This window comes from Coturnix japonica, chromosome 20, assembly GCF_001577835.2.
Source record: "Coturnix japonica isolate 7356 chromosome 20, Coturnix japonica 2.1, whole genome shotgun sequence".
Lineage (NCBI taxonomy): Eukaryota > Metazoa > Chordata > Aves > Galliformes > Phasianidae > Coturnix > Coturnix japonica.
The window spans coordinates 818,974-837,655 of NC_029535.1; the positions used below are offsets into that span (position 1 = coordinate 818,974).

The 18,682-nt window shown below is 45.5% G+C and overlaps 1 protein-coding gene across 8 annotated transcripts in view; it reads right to left on the bottom strand.

The window, feature by feature from the left end:
• Positions 1–18,073, bottom strand: part of PHF20 (PHD finger protein 20) — a 60,291-nt gene extending 42,218 nt beyond the window's left edge. For 4 of the 8 annotated variants that reach the window (XM_015881313.1, XM_015881312.1, XM_015881311.1 and 1 more), the window contains exons 1-6: positions 17,941–18,073; positions 16,411–16,457; positions 11,946–12,000; positions 7,189–7,303; positions 941–1,112; positions 640–724 (exon numbers count right to left, since the gene is read on the bottom strand). In XM_015881313.1, the coding sequence (XP_015736799.1) occupies positions 640–724; positions 941–1,112; positions 7,189–7,271 (340 nt within the window). In that variant the 5' untranslated portion in view covers positions 7,272–7,303; positions 11,946–12,000; positions 16,411–16,457; positions 17,941–18,073. Of the gene's footprint in view, positions 1–639; positions 725–940; positions 1,113–2,266; positions 2,323–7,188; positions 7,310–11,945; positions 12,001–16,410; positions 16,458–16,668; positions 16,687–17,940 lie in introns of those variants that run through there. The other 4 variants (XM_015881310.1, XM_015881314.1, XM_032448629.1 and 1 more) reach the window with 4 other exon arrangements.
• Positions 18,074–18,682: the final 609 nt, after the last annotated feature.

Here is an 18,682-nt window from a genome sequence, read left to right on the forward strand (position 1 = left end):
CACTTTTATTAGAAAGTTTAGAAGTCATTTCATGGGACAAAGGAAAAACAGGAAAAATAATGAAATTACCAAGAAAAAAAAAAACTACAGTAAGAACAAAAAGCATCAACATGTCTAAACCTAAGAGTCTGTCCTTAGATACACTTTGTCAGAAAACTTCAGAACACTGAGTAGAATAGTCCTTAGGATTATTATTAAGGGTCAGATTTTCTCCTTGATCTTACAACATAGACTCAATGTAAAGAAAGCACAGAACAAGAACAAATCCTTACTTATCAATGCTCAAAAAGATGCATGGTTGTGCTCTCAAGATTCTCCATTTTCAAAGAGTTCTTACAGCTTTAACACTAGGCTTACTGCAAATACACACATCCTTTGATAGTAAATTTAAGAAACAACTTCCCTGAGTACATACTTAAAAGCAATTACTGACTGGATATCCTAGAAGATTCTTATCTCTCAAAAGGGATGAAAGGCTAAGTTAAAAGAATTGATAGCAATTAAGATAAGCAATTCATTAAAATTTTTCACATTTGCTTTCAGTCTGCTGTACTCTCTCCAACTATGCAAAAAGGCTTGTACACAATTACAAATACATTACTAACAGATTCAGCAACAAAAGAAGTAGTGACTCCTTACCATCCTTGTTAACAGAAGTGACTTTGGCTGGATAGAAGCGACAGTCCGACCAGCATGCCAACACCTGATCATTTATATTAAAACCCTACAAGACAACATTTAATAGCATTGTCATTTGAGAAATACTGAAATATACCACTTCCTTAAAACATCAGAACGTGTAGTTTCCCAGTATTTAAAAATAACTCATAGAACTTATACAGCAGGCAGTGAAGCAACAGTGAAGCATTTTAACAGTTATAAAAGCCAACTGTACATTAAACAGTTTTATGTGCTCAAATGTCCCTTGTTTTCTACTTACTGCACACTCTTCTTCCTCATGTAATCCTTCTTTTCTTAACTGTATTTTCTCTAAAGGACGTAAATAAGGACTGTCCCAACAAAACCATTCGTCATATCTGTGGTTCCACCGTTTGAAATGGATAAGTACTTTTCCTTCCTCATAATCAATTTCCTCAATGTGAGCTGGATACCTGGGGAAGAGATAGATTAGAATACTTCAGTTAAGAAGAGGTTTACTCTAACTGCGCTACAAAGCATTATATGCAGACAGCTTTCTGCATGATCAAAAGCAAAATAGCTGAAGACCGCTTGATCCGGTGTGATGGAGGATCCATGTCACCTTATCTAAAAAGCATTCGTTTCTACAGCCTTAATACTATTTGACACATCACTTATAGAAGCAATTAAGATGCTACAGATGACTTGGAGCTCAGTACAGAATGAATCCCAACACTGAACAAAGACGGTTGCAAAGAGCAAACAACTGAAGAGTTTCAGCCTGGGGTAGAAAAAACAGCTGGAGATCAATAAAGCAAAAGCCTTCCCCAGCCCTACAAATTTTACATGCACACAGAATCAACAGCTTCAGCTCCTTCTTACTAAGAGCAACAACCGGAGTTCAACAGTCACTTCCCTCAGAGATGCCCATCAACATGTCTCATAGATCATCCATTCAGTTTAACAGCAGAATTCCAGCAGAGATGCTAAACCCAAATTTAGATTTAGATTCTTAAAATTAAAATCCATCTTCAGAGTGCTTGGTACATTAAAAGTACAGGAATCAGAGAAAGGTCAGACTCATTTGTTTCTAACCAGGAAGACCTTAATTCTTTAATTGCATTGGTAATTTGTAACTTAAGCACGTATTTCACAATCACAGCATATTTCACTAGTTCAGTTGAATACAACATCCCAGGTAGTGACATTTCCCCCTCTGCCATAATAGCACCAGGAGAAAACACTCACTTGTCAATGTTTACAATCACCTGGAACTAAAGCAAGACCCTGGTGAACTGAAGAACAAATGCCTGAAGGAACAGCTCACATCCACAAGTGTTCTTTACTTGACAAATCACACTTCAGAAGGCAGAACAAGGGGTAGGTGCAGAAAAAGAAATATTAAGCCCGATGCTAGAAATTTATAAAAAGAAAGAATTCATACTGAAAAGAAATGCAAAGAATTATTTTATACAATCTTACATAGATTTAAAGAAAGATAATAACTGAATTCTTCAGAATATATGGGTCACATCCATTCACAACTTGTTAAAAAAGAGCAACAAATACCCCATGCCAAAGCCTTACACTGCAACCAAAGACCTGCCTATTACTCAATGCCACATACCTCAAGCTATGCCATTAGTTCATCCCAGTATATTATCAGAACACATGTAGCACAGGCTGTGGAGGAGAGAGAAAGACAGATGGGATATACTTATGGTAAGGACATCTTATTCCTGATGAATTATTTGTGTATGTATAATGGTCACCATTTGTTGTATCTAGGTAAGCCCCAAACTGCTCTGCACAGAATCACAAGAACCTTTCCACACATAATGTGGCTCTTTCAGAGGTGGTTTACTCTTCAGTATCTCAGGAACTGCACAGTACTCAGAACAAGCAATGACAGCAATCAGCACACAGCTCCCTGCACAGAACAGCAGAAACGGGGCAGGAATTCCCAGCTCCTGTCAAGGAGAAGCCAGCAGAAGGAAGTTCCTGCCATCAGGACTGCAGCAGTGCTGGGGCTCATCCAGATTCTCAGAGATAAAGGGGGACACTGATAAAGATGATTGAGAACTGGCTCAGCACGAAGCTAGTAATGTGTTTCACAAAGATGCCCATCCCTGGGAAATACGCTCAATCCAGAGATTTTCTCCTGCTGAGGAGTCATGCCCGAGTGGCAAGAGCCAATAAGGCACTCAGCCAAGATTGCCCCCTTCTTCATACAGGGAAAGAAGGAACAGGAGACTACACCACAAGAATTGTCACCTCAAAATTATGCATCAGTATCATCCACACCAAGCTCACCTCACCTTCTGAAGGCTCCCTGATGGTGGGAGATGCTCTGATCCATCAACAAGAGCAGTAAAAACCATACCTGAGAGCAAGACCCCATTTCAGCCTGGTCCAAGAGGTAAGTGAACCAGAGCCCTCAGGCAGCTCCTGGCTAATGCACTGGAGTATGAACAAGCCTTCCCTTACTGAATCAATCACCACTGGTAAACAGATGCTCAGTCCTTGACTGGAACAGTAAATCTGTTAGAAGCTATATTACATCTAGCCAGAAACTGCAGTGCCTCCCCAGCGTGACCTTCCTCCTGGATACAAAGCAGCACAGTGCTGCCACACACCTGGCAACTTGAAAGTGAAGACAAAAGGTTTCCAGGCTCTCAGCACCTCTGAGCACAAGCTGACAGTGCTGTCACCTTTCCTCCAATATTTAACCCCTGAGCAAGCACTCCACATCAGGATGCACAAGTCCTCGCAGAGCTACAAAGAACGTGAGTAACACAGGACACCCATGCAAGAACAAGTGTCATGGAATAGAGGTAATCTAAGGAATTCATACTTGTTTATCAAGAAAACACACTGGAAAGTTTTAAGTAAAAAGCAAGAGAACTGAATTTAGCCTAAAAGACATGAAAAGACCACAACCTGCCATGAGTCCAGGTATGACCCATCCTCCACCACACTGTGGAGGAAGAATTAAGCTGGCTCCATGGGCTTTCAGAACAGATAAGTGACTTGGAGTAAGAGATCCTCAACTAAGGGTGATCTGATTGTTTATCTAACATGCTGAAGAGCCAGATGAAATCAGATAACTTCTTGTGATTTATCAGGAGACTAAAACAAACAGCCTTCCACCTGAACCCAAAAGGAATGTAAAGTCTGTATCTTCCAAGGCCTTCTGCCTAGCAAGTTAGATAAATAATATGGAGAAACTTCTGAGAGACACGAACAGCAGCCATTAATTTCCCTAAGAACCTAAGCAGCAATTGAAGACTTCAGCAGCACAACTCTCAACAGCCCAGATTAACAGCAACTGGCAACCTCAGACTACAGCTGTCAGAGCACAGCAAACAATGTGAAGGGAGGTTTCTTGTAGAGATGAGCACAGCCCCCCCCCCCCCCCTTTGCTGTGAAGAAGTGAGTATGTAGAAATTCCACAAGACAGTGATGACTGAAGGAGCTCCCCTCTCTCAGGCCTGGACTAGTATCTCCCTTTTCTTTTCCTATATACAACACCCCTTTTCTCCTGGAGCTAGTTCTGCAAGGAATGGAAGCCTCCAGGAGGAGCAGTACTATGAAGGGCAATAACTATGAATTTCTATGTTTTCAGCACAGGAACGAAGCCCTGACAGCATGAGCAGCTACACTCATGACTCTGACAATCTGCCATAACAAAGCAGTACAACACTCATTACAACATTAACCTTGATATCAGTACTCAAGAATCTTCACTAGAATCAAGTTTCTTCCTATCAACTTTACTTGTACTACAGAGTGATGAACTTGAAAGAAGCATCATTAAAGTACAGAAACAAGAGATGTCACCATCTGCCTACTGGAGGTAAGCAGCACTGATCCTCTTTTCATTAAGAAGCAGTATCTGCAGGTAGCCAGCAGTGAAGACTTCAAATAATTAAGAAATAAAACAACACTGAGAGTGCAAAGTTGCACTTCACAATTGCAAAACAATCAAACACACCAAGACCATCAAGAATTCAATGCAGCAGAGAACTATGTGCAAGAGTCACCACAGTTGGCCTTTCTGGGTCCTCCTGACTCAGGGCTGCACCACCAGGGCAGTCCCTTCTCCCACCCTCATGGCTCCAGCACTGTGCGTACCAAGAGGTATGACTGACTCAGCTCCTCCCTTCCATGTCCCCAGGTCAGGACACATCAGATGCCTTCCATGGCATGTTTCATGTGTCAGACAAGTCCTAATAAACCAAATAAAAACACCGGAAACAAGCACCTCAAGTACCCACTGTGCTCCCCAGAGTTCAAATCTAGGAGCCTGTGCAGACAACTCCAGGAACTGAAGTGCATGCTCAACACATTATGAGTGAACATACAGCAAAGCAACCTCTGGTAAGGGATTTCATTTTCTCTAAAAGATGCAATATTCACTTCACACTTCGGCAAGGAGCAGCTGTTGCACTGACTCCCCTGCTGCCATGTACAAATGCTTTCTATGCAGCAGGGCTGGAAGGTTGGAGTCATTTAAACATGCAGACACTGAACAAGCAGAACCTGCAGTGTAGGGCACAAGCCACTGCCATGAGGGCAGGTAAATGGGGCTACAAGATGGAACTACTTTCCAACACTCTACTGAAAGCAATAGTGGCCCACCAACTGATTGGTGTGTTTGGTACTAAGCACAGAAGTCAAGGCCAGCCCTCCATCCTAAGAGGTGACTTCTAAGTTCTAGGCCAGAAAAAAACCAAAATCTGCACACGAGTAAAGCCAGGACCTCAGAAGGTTTATAATGAGGAGAATGAGCACGAGGAAACGGAAAAGTTTTACATTCACATAAAAGGGGAGCACTGGAGCCAAACCACAGAGCAGCTCTGTTGACTCACTGGCAGGTGAAAGTACTGAAGAACAGCCTGCTTTCCTCTACAAATCCACACCTTCTACGAATGGGATAGACAAGGTCTCTTGTCAGTCACTACTAACATTGCCAATTAAGCACATAGATCTTACAGGTTTTGGTAGACAACACCTGGATATCCAGAGATCATCACTCAGGGAAAGATGGACTTTCTGACCCAGGTTTTAGGAGTTCAGCAAGCAGATGAAAATATTCAGAACCGAAGAACCAGTAACTACATTATGAGATCAAAGAGCTGCAGAACACAAAGCACAAAACAGGTCATTAAAAAAAAAAAAAATCAAGAGAGCTTGAATTTTGGATATGTTACAAGTCTAAAACAAAATTTAAGCTAAGGAATGTATGGAAAGTAGTAAGTGTTGAATTCCACCCCAGTCCACCAAGTTTCCCAATGTAAGAGCTATGTACTAGTAGTCTGAGGCACAAACATGCCAGATGGGAGGCCATGAGCCCATCTATACTAACTGTACCTCTACTAAGCCTACACAGCACATAGGCTTAGAAGTCTTTTTTTTTGTAGATTTTAGCGTTGTTTCTTGTATAAACAGAACATTATATATTATATCATGCAGATCTGGATTGATGTCCTACTTACACATCTCTGTCATGCAGGAAAGGCAACAAAATCCAAGAACAGCATAGCATTTGTGCTTCATGTCCTTTCTGTGAAGAGCTACACTTTCTAACAGTTCCAATCTCCTTGTATGTGGAGAGCTAAGAGATGTTCTACACGACTGATACATTCTGGAAGAAGCTATGAAAGTCTCAATGGCAGCACACAATCCTTCTGGGGTGCCCAGAGGCTTTACACAATCACTTCTGCATGGTTATCCTGCCTGCACACTCCAGCACCCGATATTCAGTTATGCCAAACCCAGAGCTTCTTAAATAAAAATTAACTAACTACTGATTTCTGTAGAGAGAAGACATCTTAAGGCAATAACAAAGAACACTTAGTATTTATGTAGCCTTTGACTCAAGCAATTTTCAGTTATGAGCATTATTTTCTAAAGCAGGGTATGAAGGCTTGAAGCTGGCTCCAATTTGGCCAGTTGACTTTCAGGCCTTTTTTTCTCCCCTTCCTGTGGTAGCTGACAACAACAACAACAAAAAAAACCAAAACAACAAAACCCCATTCTCCTTCTAAGCTCAAACCTGCAAGACAAGCTCCACAGCAAATTTCTTAGTCAGGGTGTTTCCCACTCTGGACCCTGGCAGCTGACAGCCCCCATGTGAGGGCAGGCTGGAACAATTTCAGACTTTGAAGTCTACAAATGATAAACAGTGATGGGTAAGGAAGCACTGAGGGACAATCCTGGGTATCCCGTACTCCAAAGGACTCATCTCTTCACAGTGCCTACGCTATCAGCTGCACCCAGCGCAGACTTCTCAATGTGAGCACAAAGCCCTGCTAGGTGTGCACAGCCCTGCTTCCCAGACACACACAGCACGAGCACACTTCTAGAAACACCAGCAACACATCAGCAAGCATTGCCCATTGCAAGCACTGGTATATAAACGACTAGAAATTAACTACTTTCCTACAAACCAACGACAAGGACTCTAAATACGGTACAAATATAAAATGTTTAAGATATTAAAAACTTAGAGTTAATATAATATGAATGGTTTTGAAAAAAAAATACCAGTTTTTTAATCTGTCACGGGCTTCCAACTGGGCTCCCACCTCAAAGTTGATCCCTCTTCTATTCGGAGGATGTTTTGTCATTTTGTAATATCAACACTGCTGATTTTATTCCCCTGAAAAATGCAATTAAATATCAATCACTAATCAAGACACATACAAAATAAGCTTATGCACCACAAACCCCAAAGCCTAGATGTTAAGGGACCTTAGTTCACAGAAAGGAGCGAAGGCAGTTACCTCTAAAGCAAGGCTTCCCAGCTGAGAGCATATACAGAATCATTCAAAAGAGGAAAAAAAAGCATTCACAAGGGAGCTATCGGACCACGGAAGACTGAAGCTCAACCTTTCTGCACCGGTCCAAGTTCCAGGTCAATTAAGAACCCTGAGCCCCATGACTGAGAGAGAAGATTCTTGACATTATTTTCCCCCCTCCCCTTCCTGGTTTTGATAAAAACAAGGCATCTAGTAAACAGGAAGCAGCAAAAACACACACAGTAACAACCTTTCAAAATCTACCTGTTAGTGGAGCACTGAAGAACACTTGGTACCTCATCACTACTAGCGCAGTTCAAAGAAATACTCACTAAATTAAATACTAAAAAAAATCCTGCTATTTCTTTGTTAAAGAACACGCCCATCCACACCTCCAACATCCACACCTCCATCACAGACTCACATCGACAGAATTACCACTTTCTATCATTAGCAATCAAACTTCCCGTCTCCAAATGCAGATCACACACAGCTTACTTGATTCTTGTAATGTAGCAGAACTCGGGGCTGCAAGTCTATTCCTGACTTAGTATTAAGCTTACTATTCCTTTTCTAAATAGGGACACACGGAGATCGGGCATTTCAGTGTGTCACAAGGAGAACATGAATGAAGCGCTCTGCAAAGGAGCCCTTCAGTAGTGGGGACGCCAAGCAAGGTGCATTTCAGCTCACCTACAGCAGGCAGTGGGAGGGCAGGCCAACCTCCAGGCTGCAGCAGCACTACCTCGTACAATAGGGCTTCTGTACATAAACAAAACCAAGCAGCTTTGTCAAGGAAGGCTGCACTACAGCTTACGTTAAATTCAGAAAATAATGATGGAAGAGCATTGCAAGGGAAATGTGGAAAAAACACCAGAAGCCATTTAATAGTAATTACTGGGGCTGCAGATTCTGGTAAGAATTTGAACTGTTTCTTCTTTCCAGCTGGACTCAGCTGAACATCAGCACTTGTCAGAGCACACACTACACCGCCCCACCTCAGCCAACACCGTGCAGGGCAGCTGAGCTGGAAGTTGAACAAGAGCAGAAATGTTAAGGGAAAAAAAAATTTTCTCTCTCTCTCCTCATCAACCCCCCCCCACACTCCCCGTCCCTCTTGGGCTCCTTTGGGTCCCTCCAGCCCCCAGCCCAGGGCAGCTCAGTCCAGTGCTCCTCTCTGCTTGGCACACTTTCCTTGCAAAACAGTCCGTCCTCTTCACATGCAGTTCATTCCAGGATCAGCTTCCTCAGGCAAACACACTTGGCAAAACACTATTCCCCAAAGCTGTAAGGCTTCTCTCTGCTCTTATTCCTGTTTTGTAATCTTAAAACTTCTTACTCTGCAATGACTGTGAGCAGCATTTCAGGAACTGATACTCCAGAACACAGACAAATCACTAGTTTCAACAGAAAGTATTTCCAAATCCATGCCACAAAAAGTACACAATTCTGTCGTTTGAAAGGCAGAGCCTTCCCCTCCTTCTAAGAGTCACCACAAGGTAATTTAGATTTAAACTCTATTCAACCATTCAAATACTGGTACCTTCCTAACTGGTACTTACACTTCCATCAAGACGTTGCAGAGGTCAATATGCTGACATTAAAGCTGATCCCTCTGGGGATTTGTGATTTTTGTCTTTTAAAACAATCCTGCTCCAATGACCAGGGTCTGCACGTCCTCATCTATAGCAACTCTTACTCTCTTCATTTTTTAAGCTCCATCAGTGCTCAGCCCCAGATCTGGTGCAGCAGGAAGCTTTAAAAGAAGGAAGTTCCTCCGTAAACTGATATATCTCTTTATACTGTCATATAGGAAACAAGCAAGCAGTTATAGCAAACTCCCGACTAACAGCCTCTTATCTTCCCTCTGGAAACTGCAGAGTCACTGCCGTTTCCAGCTCACACCTACCTGCACAAACAGCATTTTCCAGATAACCTGCAAATGTGATTAAACGATTCCCTATGTACAATCACACTGAAAACAAAACCTTGCCTTTAAACCAGCTCCACTTCCAAATGGAGTATTACTTCACTTCAAATGGCAGATTCAGCCCCACGACTCAACTTCATCTCCTTCACCTGCACCAACCCAGGGATCTTTTCCCATACTTCCAACAAAGCCCAACACATAAAAAATAATGAGCAACTCAATGAATCGCTGCAGTACTCTGGCTAGATGAAAGAGCGTGGTTAGCTTTGGCAAATTACATCAACACAAGATAAAAATAGATGAATATTCAGTACAAAGCAGTGTTAAGCTTTATTTGGGGTGGTTAAAATTGTTGTCCAGTTCCTATAATGCATTCTGCATTGCTGAGCATTCCATAGGGCTACAGAAGAGGAAGAAGCAGGTAGGGCAGGTATTGCATTAACAAAAGGCACTTCCAAAACCAGAGAGGGAAAGCAAATAGTAAGACTGTCCTGGGTCCACTGGAGATGCAGTACTCAGTGCTAGGCTACTAAAGGGAGCCCCAAGTTCTGAAATGTAGCAGCAGAAAACTCGAGTGCATTTTGTGTCCTGTAAGCATGAATTTTGCTTTCTATCCATACAGCAGCACAAGCAGTTTCTGGGCTAAGACAGAGTAATGGGAGATTCTACACAGCATAAGCGCTTTGTTTTGAATAACCAGACTCCCAGCATATCTACATGTGTACTGTGGAACTGACAAGGACCAAGTCCAATCACATTTTGCATAGCAGGTTTTTACTGGCCAGCACTTACTTTTGACCTCTTATACTATCTGCATATATCATGCAAAGCCTTGCTTCTTCATCAGTGGTAAAGCAATGAAAGCCTCACCCCCTACAACATGCTTGCCCCCTATCAGGGATGGTCAGGGCAGAGAAGCCCATGGTCCCCACCACAATCAGAAGACCTTGCAAGTAGATGACCACAGCCACGCTGTGCTGCAACCACACATCTGCAGATGAGAAAAGGCAATGGCTGTATCAGGCTGTAAGTGTCTGTACTTACAGACACTTATACGACCCCAGCAGCAACTTAGGAAGACTTATGTAGTCTCACAAACATTTAAACAGCACTACAGAACATCATTTTGGTGCTGCCTTGGGAGGCAGATTACAGCAGACCTGACAGCCTACAAAGTCTGCCTACCAGGCCCTGCACACAGCCCCACTGCTGCCACGCAGTGTGTCTCTCTGCATTTCAGCCTGTGTTGGAAAACAGAATTAAAGTAACTCTGCACTCCTGCCTGTCCACACACACCATCTCATAGCAATGCAAGGAATTTTTTGAGTAAGAGTTACAAGGAAACCCACGGTCTCTTTACTGCTGGCCTTCCACACAATGATACAGATCTCTAAGCAAGGTTTGTTTGCTTTTATTATTTTTTTAAATTGCAACAGGAACAGACACAAGAAAAAACAGGAGTTAAACATGCAGACTATTAGTCCTGGCAGTGTGTTCCCAAGAATACTATAACATCTCCATTTTCTATCCCAAAGACACTTCAAACAAGATGACAGACTACATCCAGTTCTTATGTGCACTGCGTAGGATTCTCAAACAGATCATAATCAACGCTGACTTCTTGCTTTCAAAGTTTGCCAGATCCAACCAAGCACCATGCAGGAAGCAAACTCCTTGGCTGAGCAACAGCACTAAAACCGAACCCTGAACTGATATTTGCAACTTCCACAACAAGAATAACACATAGCTAACTCCTTATCACTGAAACAGCCATGCAAAGCAGGAAGCTTTGGAGCTTCCCTGCAAATGCTTGACTCCCAGTTTCCCAAGGCAGACTACAACAACAGACACTGCTGACATCTGCATTTGCTCCCCCCTGCAGGCTGAACCACAACCTCCTCAGAGCATTCAGTGGCAGCAGTGGTGTCAGCAAACAAACCACCCTTCCTGGGGCACCATCCTCACACTCTACCTAAGATTATGGGACAGTGAGAATGTCACTTCTCACCCCCTCATCAACAACCCACACAACAGTGCTGGCAGTGCGAATTGGTGGGGAGGCCAGTGCAGAAGCAGAAATTAGGAAAGTGGGCAATTCAACAAAACACTTTTGTAGTAAAGCTTATTTCATTACCAAGTGCAATTAAAGAAATAAATACATGATACTGAAAAGAATGCTTTTCAGCCATCTGATCATCTGTTATTTAACTGCTCTGGTTTCTCTTTTCCTCTTTTTTCTGGTCTCTCATAGCACCAATGTTAGAGACATCCAAACACTCAACAGGCAAAAAGATTCTGGAAAAGGGTTCAAATCACACGGAATAAAGCAGGTTTCCCCTAATCAAAACAAGTCAAATTCAAGAATAACTACTTAGATCAAACTGCCATCTTTTTCATCCAACTGAAAGTCTGCCATTTCTGCTTTAAGAATACGAGGTTTCCAAATACAGGACTGGGATCCAAGGAGGCTTTGCAAAAATGAAGAAAAATCGATTTTACAACAAAGCTGTAAAAGCTCGAAGGAAAAAAGAAAAAATCATTTAAGAAAACCAAGGATCTGTGCTTATACTCACCAGGAAGAAACTCGCTGCTTATATAGTCATGTGCATTCCAAGTGCTGCTGTACAACTGCAGGGAAGAAAAAAAACATACGAATTCTGAGGCAAAAAGTACTTTAGAGCTTAAAAAGCCTTCCTATAAAGTTCTATACAATATCAATTTAATCTGGAAATATTGCAATGCAGAATAGTGTTGGCTATTGTGATCCAAATTATAGATCAATCCCAAGGTCCTAAGAGACCCCATCATTTATTTATCCTTCACTGAACAGAACCTGCCAGACATTTCAGGACACCCCCATTAACTAAGCCAATAGACAGCATACCAAACTTAGTACCTTGAATTTTGAGTTAGTGCAAAGTAAATACATTCAAATAGGTTACATCTACTATACTCAAACTGCACTTAAATGAAATTCCAGGATACATGCAGTTTTATTGTGTACATTATTGAGAACAGCCGAGGTGAAACATCAGGCTGAAGAGCGAGGACAGGTGGCTACAATTTGCATTGGCCATCTCTTCCAGCACCTTGCTGAACACAACAACAAGCTCCTGCTGGTGGGTTTGGGGCTTCTTCTCCCCCTTTATCTTTCCCCACCCCCACCTTTCCCTTTTGTTTTTCCAAGAAAGAAAAGTGGGAGGAGCAGTAACGAATTTGTCTATCTAGACACTATTTGGCAGCTAACATCTTAAAGCGTATCTGATATACTCAAAGAGATTTCAGTTCAATTATTCCATCCCAAATCTAACACCCTCTTTTCTTCTGACAGGATGAGAACTGCCACTGAGAGAAGCCCAGAAATATCACAGCACCAACCATGTTCTTATCACCCAAACGTTCTTCAGCTCTGAGGACTGAAACTAAAAAAAGAGGAAGCTTCAATTCTAAAACAGCCAAACATGAGAAGCAGCACATGAACAAAACCAGGACACTTCCAGAGCTGAGTCAAGGGCTCAAAATGCCCAAGCGCTCCAGATCTGGAAGCACATCAAAATTCTTTTGCAAAACAATTACAGCAGATGCATATTCACAGAACTGGAGTCATCACTTCTGATGCAATACAGCTCCTACTTACACTAGTGGGTTTCTGCTGCAAAACCTTGGGTTAAACTTCCTTCACAAGCGATCTTTTAACACTGATTATTTGAAATCGATTAAAAATTTGGAATAGAAGCAGTTCAAGTAAGAGACGTGCTCTGATTTGACAAGCACCGCTTTTCAAGATGTGAGACTTCAGTGCTTAAAAGATATTTAAAATATCATGAAAACATTCCTATCTTTCAGAATAGCTCTTACTCAGAAATAATTCTGACCACTACAGAAAAACTCAAAAGCAGCCAAACAGATCAGAGGAAAAGAACAATTCTGGATTGGGAGAGATTCTACCAACTGCAGGTTCTCAAAGTCTCCAATTTTAGCGCTTAGTTAAGGAAGAGTCAAGTGTGGCATGAAGGATATCTTAAGGCACAAACTCCACCAAGCAGTAAGAAGTCAAGGAAATGAAGAGTCCAAATGTCTAACAACATGAAGGCCTGCACAGCACTGATGTGAGCTGCTGGACGGCAGGGAAACAATCACCAAAATCATGACAAAGTTCATCACATCACCCCATGCTGCAACAAGCACGTCATGAGCTGCGTGAGCAAACCCACACCAAGACAACCAAAGGCAGAGTTCCTCCATTAACACCCCTGTTGGATGAGCTACAGCCACCCCAAGGCTCAGGGATGAGCATTTGGTCCTATGAAAAGTAAACCTAAAGTTTCTATGGGAAGTTTCCTCATCCAAACACCCTCTCCGTGTCAATACGTGCAAGGCTTCTCCAGGCAGAAGACAGTGACAGCAACAAGCTACAGCCACCTCAACCTTTCTTATTCAGCCTGAAGCTACATTTCCAAACTTCTAATTGAGCCTCACCACAGTTTCTCCTCTTTGCCTCCCTGCAGCTGTATAAACCTGCTTCATGACGTTGAATACACTGCATAGAACTGTCCTTAAAAAGACATTTTTGCCCTGCCTAATGGCTGCCTATGGCTTAAGGCACCTTTGCCAACTGAGAATGAAATCAAGCAGAGGAATAACTGAACTGTTTCTCACTCCCACTCTATACTCCCACAAAAGCAACAGAACAACAAATACCACAAAGCTCCTCGGACAAGCTTACAGCAAGGCCACATCCATGTTTCTGGTTGAGAGTGGTACTGCAGCAGTGTAAGGTTGGAGCTACCTAGATAAGGTGCACTGACAGAAGGCAGCCCTGGGACACAAGCAAGTCCACGCTTTAAAAGAAACTCAAACCCTCAGGCATTAAACTGACCAACTTAGTTTTAACCTGATGTCACACCCCTGGATTTGATGTCACTCTGGATGTTCCAGCAGCATCCTATACACTTACAGCAAGTTGCTGAACCCAAGGTAGTGAGCACCAACATGCATTCTAGCTAGAGAACAGCTCGAAGTGGAGAGTCATAAAGCAGCACAGAAAGGGATCTGGTAACACTACCTGAGCAGTAACAGGCCTGGAGTTGTGATTCTTTCAAGAAGTCAAATTGAAAAAAAAACATCTGCAAGAAAATGTGGAAAAAAAAACCCACCCAAAACCAACAACCCCAAATGTTCTTCATAGAATCTGCACTACCTGCAGTAACGACCACTGGAAATCCTCCAGACCACTGCTCACAGCCAACCAGCACACAGTGTAACCACACGGCAGGCACTTCCAGTTTCATTATTCTTCTTTTCCCCCCAACCAGGCTGACCTTGCTCTCCTTGCTGACAAAGAGCAGGACATTTTCCTGACAAATTAAGTGAAACCTTGCACACTACACTCAGCTTTGCTGAGATATCACGTTTTCATTTACATTAAGGAGATGTATCTGTGTATGTGCCACACTGTAAGGAGGATGCAACTCTCCAGGCTTATTACAAAAAGAAAAGGAAAGGGAGCACTTCAAGGCTGCTCACAGATTTCTCTCATCTCAGAAATGAAAGGGCAGCTGTAAAAAAAAAAAGTCACTTCATCCTTTTGCAAAACTGCTGACAGCAATGCTGAGAAAACTGAGGTGCAACCTAAGCAGAGGATCTATCCAGGTATGGGGGGATCACATCACACAAAAGCCATTAGCAACGCTCTGTAGTGTGAAGAAGCAATTCTGGTATTTTGTGTAACCTCTGCTTCTATACTGAAGCCTTTTAGATTTCAGCATTAAGAGAAACCCAACACAATCAATGGCACTGCCATCCACGTCCCAGGGACACAAGCACACAGTTGCACAGCTGGAGCACTAGAGAAGTTCAAAGCAGTGTCCCGACTACAGCATCATGCAGAAGGAGAGGACATTCTCCATTTCTTTGGAAAGAAGTGCTGAGGTTAAGTAGCAGAACAATAAGCCTGTACTGAAATTTGAATTTTAACCTCAGCGATGAGGCCAGGCAAGATCTTTAGTGCACATACAGAAATAAAACAAACCCCACAACAGTCTCTTCAACCTAGTAGGCAGCAGCTCCTCCCCACTATCCCATTTAATACACAGTCACACGGTACTGAGAGATACAGACTGACAGAGGTAAAATCTTAACCAATTTCAGAACCCGACCTGAAATGGAGATCATGAAAAGTTACAAGCTTCAGAAGTGGGAAGATGAGAACCTGATAAGGTTCAACGAGGCTGAGTGCGGGGTTGGGGCTAATCCAGATATATGAACAGACTGGGAGAAGAACTCACTGAGAGCAGCCCCATGGAGAAGAACTTGGGGGTCCTGGCAGACAAAAAGCCCGACATGAGGCAGCAGTGTGCTCCTGCAGCCCAGAAGGCCAACAGCACCCTGGGCTGCATCAACAGCGGGGAGCAGTAGGAGAAGGGAGGGGATTGCCCTCCGCTGCTCTGCCCTTAAGGCCCCACCTGTGGTACTGAGCCCAGGCCTGGGACCCCCAGCACAAGAAGGATGTGCAGTTGTTGGAGTGGGTCCAGAGGAGGATCACAAAGGTGCTGAGAGCAGTTGTGGGTGCCCCAGCCCTGGAGGTGTTCCAGGCCACAAACGGGGCCCTGGGCAGCCTGATCAGGCAGTGAAAACCAGCCCACAGCAACTGGGTGGCCTTTAAGGTCCCTCCTGACCTGGCCATTCTGCGATTCTGTGAGAAGCACAGCAAACTGCAGCAGCCTACAATCAAATGAGGCTGGCTCAAAGCTCCCAGGCCTAGTAAAACCACACAACAGCGTGTCAACAAATCAACACATCTCAGAAAGCAATAAATACCACATTCTAACAGGCATTATTTTCTGCCCCGCACATCTGCAGTCAGTCAGCGTGGACATGCTGTGCACCTGCACATACACTTAAATCTTGCACTTGAACAACAACAACAAAAAAGGCCTCCAAAGCCACCAGGCCCAGCATTTTCTTCATAGCACAGGCTATAGAGCTACTGACAGCAGACAGCAGGGTCAGACTGAAAGCAATAGGTCAACTCCTTACCTGAAAGAAGTGTTTTCCTTCAGGAGGCTCCAAAAGTTGAGATAACCCTGTAAGCAAGATAGTTGAAGATGGTAAGGAGTACATAAAGAGTAAATGTGTTCCACACATTTAACAAGACTTCTTAACATGACAAGCCGTTAATCCCAAAGCATCTGCAACTTTTCTTTAAAAGAAAATTAAGAAGAAACTGACACCACAAAAACCATCCCATCTACACCAATGGGCAGCACTAAGAACGCACCAAGGGCCGGAGCTCACCCATGTGCCTTCATTCGGCCCAGCACACATCAGCACAGGATGGGGCCACACAGAGGCAAGCAGAGGTCAGCACGGCCATCCTACGGGCACCACATCTGCTCCTGTCACGGGCTGAGGATCCCCAGGCACTGAGCTCCAGGAGAATTCAGCATGCCCTGCAGTTAACTGAGGGATTGCACCCTCCTTCCCTGACCGAGGGGGAGAATTTAGGTCAATATCATTGCTTAGATTAGCCAGGAACTGCAGGAGAAAGAGAAGGAGCTTTGGAGAACTTATCCAATTAAAGGTAAGAATTAATTATATGCTTCTTACATTTCAATCGAGGTAGTACCGTTATAAGCAATTACTACGCTAGCCTCATTCCCAACTTGACCTTAATTAATTACTCTGGATTACAGATGAGCAGGCTGTAATCTGACTGCTCGAGTGAAACCTTTCCATGCGGACGCAGGGATGGAGCTGTGGCTGAGAACGTGCACCATGAGACACCTCGGCTCTGACCAGCACCGCCGCCAGCTCCACAACCGCCTCCAGCCACGCAGAAGTTAAAGGAATAATGACACTGTGAGCGCTGGTTGGGCATCTCTGGAAACAGGACCTTCATGGGAACGGAACGAGTCGGGGCAAAGGCAGCTCCTTAATAGAAACGCTCACTGCCGACACAAGGAGCCCCGCGTTATCGGCTCCGCTACACGCGGCCCGCTCTGAGCGCACCGCCAAGCAAACAACGCGGCAGCTCCGACCGTGCGCGTTAAGGGCGAGCGGCCCAGAGCAGCTTTGGGGCCGCGCACGGAGACGCTTCACGGATCCGCCCGTGGACTTTTAAAGGGACAAAGAGGACGAGGATGCGCCCCGCGGTGCCGCCCGCACGACGGCGCAGCGCTGTCACCCCGCGGTCCCGCCCCGCTCTGCCCCCGCGGCCGCGCGCCCCGCGGGCCCCCCCGCGCCCGACCCGGCCCCGCCGCCCCCGAACCCCGCCGCGAGGTGCCGGGCCGGGCCCAGGGCGCTCCTCCGGCTGCTCACGCGGCTCCGCGGGCCGCGGCGGGGGGCGGTGGGCGGGGAGCGGCCCGGACCCACATCGCTACGGCGCCAACGCGGAGAGCGGCGCCCGTTCGGCGTCCGCACAGAGCGACCCGCGGGGCGCAGGGCCGGCCCTTTGTGCGCGGGGCCGCGTGCAGCCGCGCCCGCCCGGCCTCCCGCCCCTCGCCTCGGGCCCGCAACGAGGGGCGGGTGGCGCCAACCCGACCCGTCCGGGCGCCGCCGCGCTCTTACCGACGGATCCGGACGGGGAAAAGGTTCCGAACGGCACCGAGCCGCCCCGCTCCGCCAACAGCGCAGCGACACCGACCGCGCAGCGACACAAAATGGCCGCCCCGCTGCAGAGCCGCCACCCGCCGCCAGGGAGGGGCGGGGCCAAGGGCGGGGCCGAGTGCCGAGTGCCGAGTGCCGCTCCTTGGCGCCGTGCGGCACGAGGCCGGCGGGGATGGAGGCGCGGTGCGGTGCGGTGCGGTGCGGTGCGGTGCGGTGCCGTGCCGTGCCGTGCCGGGCTCAATCCAAACCCTTGTCGAGCCTCACGCAGCTGAACAGCAGCGCCGGGCTGACACACAGCGGGAAAAGTCTCTGCGGACAGCGGGATGGGAGACGCAGACGGAATTAAACCGATGCTAAAGCGAATCTCTTCGGAGCTTTGTGGGCAATGGATTTCTTCGTTGCCTTTATGCTTCCCCGGAACCGGTGCGGTGTTTCCGTTCGGGCTGTTTGTTCCTTTGCTCTGGGAGCGCTCCGTGCCCTCAGCCCCACCTTCGCAGCAACGGGCCCTCCATGACCCCGCAGCTGCCGCTAGGAGGAGATGCCTCACTCTCCCTTTCACTCTCCCTTTCACTCTCCCTTTCACTCTCCCTTTCACTCTCCCTTTCTTTCTCTCTCCCCTCCAACCCCCTGCCCGCACAGGGAGCTCCGTGTCCCCGCTGCTGACGGGCGGTGCAGGCGCTCAGACCCCGCGTTGATGCCGCCA